The 9,263-nt window shown below is 38.5% G+C and overlaps 1 protein-coding gene across 1 annotated transcript; it reads left to right on the top strand.

Annotated features, from left to right (window-relative positions):
• Window positions 1-8,315: 8,315 nt before the first annotated feature.
• Window positions 8,316-9,263, top strand: LOC118838764 (olfactory receptor 52H1-like). The gene has a single exon (XM_036746123.1). The coding sequence runs from the start codon at window positions 8,316-8,318 to the stop codon at window positions 9,261-9,263; it is 948 nt and encodes a 315-aa protein (XP_036602018.1).

Raw genomic sequence — 9,263 nt, 5'->3', positions numbered from 1 at the left:
AGTCATTTGGACCAGAGCTGTCATACTTGTGGCCTGTCTGCCAGAAAATAAGGTGGCCTAGATTAAAATGTAATTATGAAATATTTAACAAAATACACTAAAATACAACATAGATAATGTAAGCATCAAAGTGATATTTATATTAAAAATATTAACTTTGTAAGGGAGCTTCCTCATTTAACCAAAGACACAGTAGGAAACTTTCTCTTTTCAATCACTGTTATGGTTGCAGAGATTTGAGATCACAAGTAGAAGATAAGCAGAAAAATAGTAGAAGCAATGCCAAAAGAAAACAGCCTCAGGGGGCATCAAGACCAAGGGAATTCTTAAAACTTTTAATAGGAGCTCCAACCACAGTCTCCAACTGAATAATTTTGGGCCTCCATCCAAGGTCTTTGGATTAATAACGATTTCCATATCAATGGCATTTTCCTCCTGCAATCTCTTGACTGTTGCTACAGAGATCCACAAGGTGTTTTGGGTAAAGAATTTAAATTTTGGTGCAGACATGAATTTATCAGTATTGGCTATTGGCACTCAAGTGATTTCAATCAACCTAGGTTTGTCTTCATATTGTGTGAGGGCACCACCTTTACATCTCCCCTTGTCTTCTTTGCCACTTCCATGACAAATTTGCAACATTTTCCATCAAATTCATTTGATTCATAAGATGGTTAAGAATATACAGATCCACAATGACATTCAAATTAACTAAGCTGTACATGAAAATGTATTCCTTTCCCTCTCTTATAAGAGTATCAAGAAAGCCAGAATTGTAGAAACTACTCTAAATATCACAATGACCTGGAGGATACAAATCTTCTGTATTTTCCCCTGAGTGAGACACACTTTTTGTTCCCCACTTTGATTAAAAGTGGAGATTTTCAAACGGCAATAACTGTACTTCTGAAGTTATTTTTTCCTATCTTCATCAGTGTTAAAAGAGTTCATCAAAACAAGGGGGGGCATCTGCATTGTATATTTTGTTCAAGTGCTCAATTTGCTGAACTATTATATCCAGAAAAGGGATTTTAATTCTGTATACCAATGAGTCTTTTGGGACCTTCATAGGCCCTTCGAGTTCCCAAACCACCATTCAGTTTTACCAATACCTACTTATTTAGCAGAGAAGATATATCATCAAGAATCCATCTGACCTTTATCTTCTCCTAATGATGAGTTGAATCTTTTGGAGCCCTATGGATTTCTCCCAAATGCATAGAAGATTCCTTTTCTTATAATAAAACTTCTTACAATCTTCTGTATACCTTCTGAAATTCTCCAAGGACTTTTTATTATACTAAGGTTCATTTTGTGGTGCAATTGTAAATATTTTCTCCAGTTCCTTCTTCACTGATAATTCCACCTTTTGTCAGATGACTTCTTGGAACTGGGAAGTCCCAACTTGAGATGTTGTTTTGCTAAGATCACCTGCATTCAGTCTCCTCTAAATTTCCCAATATCTGCTAAGAGAGAGTCCATCCTGCCAGCCCTCAGGGCTTTCCCTGGAAGGTAATTATTGGGTTTCTAAGTACGTTGTGGTTTCAGAGATCCATTTCCTTTTGAGTTTGACACCACTGATCTTGACTCCTAATCCAGGCAAATTATCTTTGCCATCACAGTCCTCTCACTGTGCCCAAATTCAAGCCTACTTTATCCCTACTCCTTTCTCAATCCTATTCCAGTATCTAGCCTTATGAATATCTCCTTCACAAAGTAAGAAACCGCATTTTTATCCACAACTCCAACCCTATCCTTCTATCTCCATCCAACCCAGCCCTGTCAAAGCATCCGTTCCATACAAAGCTACATCCATATCTGTAGCCCTGTTTGATTCATATCATTTTTATACAGTCCTTATCTTTATCCCTTTCCCTACCTCCAGTTTTATTCCAACCCTATACCAATATTCATCATTTCCAAAATCTGTCACCATAATAATACCTATTCTCATCCATACCATCATCTCCAACTCCAATTCATTCCCAAATCCATGCTGAATCCTATTCCTATCTACATTCCCATCCTAAATGTTATCCCTAAACCCATCTAAATCCCCATCTTTACCTCATCTTCTCACCATACCTCTCTACTGAACACAGGGTGATAAGTGGAATTTAAAAACTCACAAAAATTGGTTTAGCACAGTTGGGCAGAAGTCATAGCACTGGACTGCAAACATGGCACACCTTTACAAGGGGAAGTGGTGTCATATAGTTTGATTACTAGGGCAAGTCCCTATCCATCCCACTGTATTTTCCAAATTGGCTGGGCCACCTGAAGTCCTATACCAAAATTTGTCCCATTTGACTTGTTCCTCTAAGTTAGTCAAGTTAGGAAGGATATTTGTTCAGGGATTCTCCTAGAAAAGCCTGTATTAACTAGGATTCTTTTCTATTCTGTATATATTCTTAAATCTCAAAAGATTATAATATTACCATATAAAATGTTTACCATTGAAGGAGCAGATGGTCAGGTCTGGACATAATGAGATATAGGATAAGAGAATTTCACTGGGAGTAAACCTGGGTTTTGGAATGTTGTGTGGGCAAAATGAAGATGTTAGACAGAGGAAAGTAGTACAAAATAATGTGTTTAGATTTAGCATTCTCTTTCCTTTTCAGGGAACACTCTCCTTCTGTGATATTTGAACTGAGACAAGTGTCAACTGAAGTCTTTTTTCACAGTCCTGATTTCCCGGAGCCCTCTCAAAGGTCCTTGACCTTTCTCTTTCCTCTTCAAAATCATTATCACACTTATTAAATGTTTATTTGTTTGTATATATGTGTGTGTAAACATGGAGACACACGCAAAAAATTAATTAGGTACTTACCATTCAACAGACATTTACTATGTTCAAGGCACTATGTGAGATGTAGGGCCAATGAATCTGTCTGCCCTCTTGTAGATTATAATCTAGTATAAGGATAAAACATCTCTACAAATAACTAGAATATAAATGAGTGTAAGGGACTGTACCTATGCTTTCATTGGTGTAGGGAACTCCCAGGTGAGAATACAAATTACCTCCACCAATACTAGGAAAATGATTTCTCTCCAACTTACAGTCTTACAGAGTTGTCTAGAGCACAAATGTCAACCCCTCCACCCACTGGCATTGCAGCAGGCAATTTCAGTGTGCAGATGAGCCATATTAAAATGTAATTGGGAAGTATTTAAAAATGCAATAGGACACAGATAACATTAATATGTAGTTTTCTAAGTCAATATGCAGTCCATATGCACAGTTTAGTAGCCCTTTTGACACCATCTGAGGTCTACAGCACCAAGAGTTTAAAGGACTTCCTGAAGATCACATGTCTAGTAAGTGTCAGAGGGTAGAACTTGAACCAGGTCTTTCTTATCAAGTCTGGCACCCTATCCAATATGCAATACTGCCTCTCATAATAAAAGTTAGAAGGGGATAAATACAAAACAGAATGGTCTAAGAAATTAAGAAAGCTAGGGTTTCCTTTAGCTGGAGGCATCACAGGAAGTATCATTGAGAAAGTGCCACCTGAGTTAGACATTGAAGGAAAGATAGGATTTCCATAGGCCCTATCATAAGGAGCCAAAGTGATAGAGAAGGATTGTGTCTATTCCATTCGTGGAGAACAGCACTGGCAAATGCTTAGACATGAAAGAAGTCACATGAAGAGCAGACAATAATTTTCAAATAAAAGATGTACTTTAATTGGAGTATGGAGTGTGTGAAGTGAGAGAGGATGAAATAAGCCTGAAAAGCTGAACGCAGACTCTGGAGGGGCGTAATTGCCAAATTAATGAGGTCATATTATATACTATAGAAGATAACGGCTAATGCTTTTTACCTTATATGATACTGCTAGTCTAAGGAGCCACAGATTCATATTTTGAGATTATTCTCAGGGTCCAGTCCACTGAAGGCAGAGTCCCTCAGCAACCCAGGAATCCTTGGCCTCCACAGCCTGTAGAGTCATTCTCTACACAGAACACAATATATGTTCTCAAATAGGCAAAGAGTTAATCTGGCTGATTTGTATCATATCCTGGAAGATGGCACAGAAGTTAGTACTCAGGGATTTGCAGGCTTGGAGCTTTTCCTCACGGGATTCCAAGAAGAAGAATAAAAAGCCCTATCTTCTTTCTTACAAAGGCATTCATTCAGCCTTCAGCTGATTCCCTGCCAAAGACAAATTTTCCTTCTTACAAGTAGAACGATTGAAGCCAGACCTCGGTGAGCTAAACCAAGGTTGTGAGCATAGTGATGGTGGTGGTTGCTGGGGGACTGGGTTGGGGTAGGAGGGTGTTGTTCTATATGTCCAAAAATATCATTAAACTACCTTTTCTCAGATTTTTGTAGGGAACAACCCCACCTGGAGGAAAGGAAGTACACAAGAACACCTCGGATGAACAGAGGCTTCTTCTAGTTGTTAAGTAATCAGAGAGCAGATGTAGAGAATGTGATGTGTGGATATGTGTGTGCATATACATACATGTATCTATATATGTGTGTGTATATGTATGTTTGTGTGTATATTTATGTATATATACAAAAACACTCACAGGAATACACATATGCATGTATGTCAGTGTATTTATGCATGTTTTGGTTTGTATATTAGGGGAACTCAAAACTGAAGAAAGCACTAGAATGGAGCCTGGATCTAAGGAATGGTATCAGAAGCCATTATTTAATCATTTCTTCCACATGCACATTGTGGCTTTTAATTTTTCCTTTCATTTTTATTATCGCATAATTGAACAATAAGTGAAGGATATGAGCTCCCAGAGAGAAATAAAATGAGGTTTTAATTCTTTTGAATGTGGTATGTGCTCCTCAGAATTGAAGAATTCTGTGTTTTCTCCCAATTTTCTTCATAGATCACTTAAACATTTTCATTGGATGTACTGTCTACAGAGACCATTGGCCCAACGTCTTTAGGGTATATTATGTAGTGATCTCAAAGTTTCTGAAAATTATCCCAATAAGTTACTTGGAAGTCACTAATGTCTTCTGAAAATCTGGAGTTTTCACTGCATTCTCTGCTAAACACTTAGAAAAAAAATCTAAATAAAACTAGATTAAGCACTTGATTTAAGGGATCTTTAACTTTCTATCCAGAGAAGGATTCATTTATGTCTTTTCGTTCTAGCATTTAAGTCATCATAAAACTCAAGCATAGTTTCTAGGGAAGTGTGAATTTAATTAAATCTCACTAATTTTTTAAACCAGATATGGAAAATCAGAGCAGAATCGTACTGGAGTCAGCTTAACCCCCTTTCAAGAGTCTACTCTTAAATTTTCACTGTGAGCATTGACACTTCAGAAGTCAGTACAAAGCAGAGTTTAATATATTGGTTCATTGATTGTACTTACAAAAATTTTTATAATGCAGATTAAACTGAAAAGTGGGAGTGTGGGCAGATTTTTCCCCAGATAGTCCAGTTATTAAGCATTTGCTGCACACTCTTGGATTGCTCTGTGTAACATTATCGCTTCAGCTCAGCAGCAGTATATAGTAGAAAGCTAAGGGAATGGAGGCTAATAATGCCTGTAATCATCATCAAAATCACTGGCAATGATGAAATACTTTAAGGTTTACAATGTGTTTGCAACCATTATCTCAGCTCTGCCTCATATCACCCCAGGACAAGAGACAGATTCCTGCAGAGGATGTCATTTAGGTTGGACTTTAAAGGTTGTGTCTCAATTTAACAGGTGAAGAGGGGAAGGGATAGAGAATGTTCCACTCAGAGTTAAAATCAAAAGCAAAGTTACACAGCTGTAAGAATGGCCTTGTTAAACAGTGGTATCTGGAGTCGGAAGGCCTGGGTTCAAATCCTATCTCCAAACCTTTATTACCTGAGTGAATTTGGCCAATCCACTAAATACTGGGGCCTCAGTTTCTCAAACTGTAACATGAGAAGAGTTGGATTAACTGTACTCTGAGGTCCCTATCAGCTCTAGACTTATGATCCTTTGAGTGTTTGGGGGAGAGTAAGTAGTCCCTCCTCAGCTAGAATATGTAATATGGAGGCAGAAGGGAACCCTCATAGTGCCATATGGGAGTGTGAGAGAAGATAAAAAATTAGCTCCAGGTGGTACAGGGTTAGCACACTGGTATGAACAGTTTGAAGGTTCAAGAAAAATAATCTCTGAATAAATAAATCCAATCAACTTTGATGTTTTTTTTTCCTTCCTCTCTGTCCATTCAAGGAAAGACTGAATTGTGGGAGGAAGGAACTTCACCCAATCCAGTTAAACAGAAATTAACTATAATCCTCAATTAACTATATTCGTTCTGTATAACATTTTTAGGCTTTTTTAAAAATCATGGCTTTTTAGATATTCCAATAATTTTAAATTATCTATCCTGGATCTATTTTCCAAGTCACTTCTTAAGATGATTTTTGTTTTAAAGAAATAATTGACCTCAAGACTAACACGTATAAAGCACTTGTGCAACCTAGAAGAGCCATTTGGTTTCCCTGGCCTTCAGTTTGCTAATCAGAAAAATGAGTTCCTAGGACTAGATATGGCCCACAACACTCCCAACTTTGTAACTGAGAAATATTTAGCAAAATAAAGAAAAATATTATAAATGTTTGATAATATTAGTGTGTTTTTTTAAGTCAATAGTGGCCACTTGGCAGCTTTACCTATCGCTCATAGCCTTGCCCATTTTTTATTTAAGATTAAACTCAGTGGAAAAATTTTATAGGCATCAATATCAAGTTTTGAAGTGGGCTTGAGAAAAAATTAACTTTAAATATCAGAATGCGTGGTAGGGCGATGGGGTGCTTTATGCCCAAATAAAAAGTAATGTAGAAATTAACAAACACAAATAAATTTGACCTTTTAATGGGCATAAGCTCAAGATGATTCAAAAGTACGACTTAAAATTTAAAAAGCTGAACGTTTTCCTAGGCTACCTACATAGATACAAGACTGCCTGGAGCAAGAAGGTGATCACCTTGCTATACACAGCTCTAGTTTTTGGCTTCAGTTCAGGTTGTCCTGTTTTCAGATCTCCATGAAATGATAGCCTGGATGGTGTAGGAAATAGAGACCAGGCTAGATGAAATCTGCTCCAGGGAATGAAAGCTGAATATTCCAGATGAAATGAGATTTAGGGGTGATTTGGTCACTGTCTTCAAAGGTCCACAAAGTTGGCAAGTAGAATAAGGATGCATTTTATTCAACTTGGTCCCACAGATATGCACTCACACCAATGGGAGAAAGTTTCAAGGAGGCATATTTTGGTCCAGCATAAGAGAAAGTGTCTAAGAGAGTTGTTCAGATGTACAAAGGGCTGCCATTTAAAAGTAATGAGGTGCCTCTCACAGTATTCTATGAAGAAGGCCAGGATTGGCAACAGAGGGCTCTGCCACGACCTATGTGACCTTGAACAAGCCAACTGCTCTGGGATCCAGTTTTCTCATCTGTAAAATGAGGAGGTTGGGTTACATTACTTCTAATGTCCTATCTAGCTTGAAATCAACAATCTTATAACTGTAAGTAGACAGTACATGACCACTTTTTAGGAATGAATTGGATGAATCAATGTAAGCAATGTCACTGAGGATATGCATGTTTGATTGTCATTTCATGAAAAGTGTGCAGACCAGGTCACAAAACTTGGATTTTCAATTTTTTAATTTCATCTCTACAGGAGAAACACTTAGTCCTTCTGAATCCAAGGCCCTCATATATTAAGTAAGATTATATTTTTTATTAGCTACATCACAGAGTTGCTCTCAGGAAAGCAATTTGCAAACTGAAAAATGCTTGAATACCACATTGTATACATATGTATATATACATAAATATGTGTGTGTGTAGGTGTATATATACTTCTATGTGAATAGCATTTTACTTGCATTTTCCTTGTATAAACACATGCATATAATATACTGATTTAAGTATGTACAATGCATGAATAAAACTTAATATACACCATGTACATCCATATGTATATATATTTATATCTTTGAAGATCATTTTATATATATTATATATGCATAAACGTACGTATATGTATTCATCGGTATTTGTGCAAGAATGACTCCCATTGCTTGATTTAGCACACTCTTCCTCTGCTGGGACACAAATTCCCTCTGTCTATTCTACTCCTCCTGCAAAGTGCCCAGGATAACACTGAGCTATTCTTCGTGCACCAGACCCTGCAGAATTCTTTGCACTATGGAAGAGCCATCCAAGCACACAGATAATTTGATACTGGCACATTCCACAGTGCCACCATCAACTCTGGCAGTTAATTCTGACTTTTGGCTTCTCTTCAGGGCCTCAATTACTCGGGAGTCATCAGGAGATGGCCACATTCAACCTCAGCAGCTACAACCCCAGCTCCTTTACCCTAGTGGGGATCCCAGGGCTTGAGAAGTTCCACATCTGGATTGCAATTCCTTTCTGTGCTGTCTACCTTGTAGCCATTGTGGGTAACTGTGTCCTGCTGTACATCATTGCCATAGAACGCAATCTCCATGAGCCCATGTTCCTTTTCCTCTCCATGCTGGCCCAAACTGACCTGATTCTGTCATCTACCACAGTGCCCAAACTGCTCAGTAACTTCTGGTTTGGTGACAAGAAAATCACCTTCTCAGGCTGCCTCACCCAAATGTTCTTCCTCCATTTCAGCTGTACTGTGGATTCTGCCACACTATTGGCCATGGCGTATGACCGCTACGTGGCCATATGTTCCCCACTGAGATATGCCACCATCCTGACCCACCAGGTCATCATCAAGATTATGCTGGGAATCATCATCAGGAGCTTCTGTATCGTCTTTCCAATTGTTTTCTTGCTAAAGCGACTGCCCTTCTGCCAGACACGCATCATCCCACATACATATTGTGAACACATAGGTGTGGCACGACTCTCCTGTGCTGACATCTCCATCAACATCTGGTATGGTTTTGCTGTACCCATTATGACTGTGCTCTCTGACATTGTCCTTATCGCTGTCTCTTACACTCTCATACTGACTGTTGTCTTCCACCTCCCTTCTCATGGTGCCCGCCAGAAGGCTCTTGGAACCTGTGGGTCTCACATCTGTGTCATCCTCATGTTCTATACTCCACTCTTCTTCTCCATCCTTGTCCATCGCTTTGGGCACAAAGTCCCTCGTCATGTTCTCATCCTGTTTGCCAACTTTTATGTTGTCATTCCTCCAGCTCTCAACCCCATTGTCTATGGAGTGAAGACCAAGCAAATTCGTGATAAGATTCTCCTCCTATTTTCTCCAAAGGGGAAACAGTGA

This window comes from Trichosurus vulpecula, chromosome 2 (assembly GCF_011100635.1).
Source record: "Trichosurus vulpecula isolate mTriVul1 chromosome 2, mTriVul1.pri, whole genome shotgun sequence".
Lineage (NCBI taxonomy): Eukaryota > Metazoa > Chordata > Mammalia > Diprotodontia > Phalangeridae > Trichosurus > Trichosurus vulpecula.
This window is presented reverse-complemented; position numbering and strand designations above follow the sequence as displayed.

Excerpts from the sequence above, each read along its gene's own strand:
- LOC118838764 (XM_036746123.1), top strand. The coding sequence starts at position 8,316 with ATGGCCACATTCAACCTCAGCAGCTACAACCCCAGCTCCTTTACCCTA.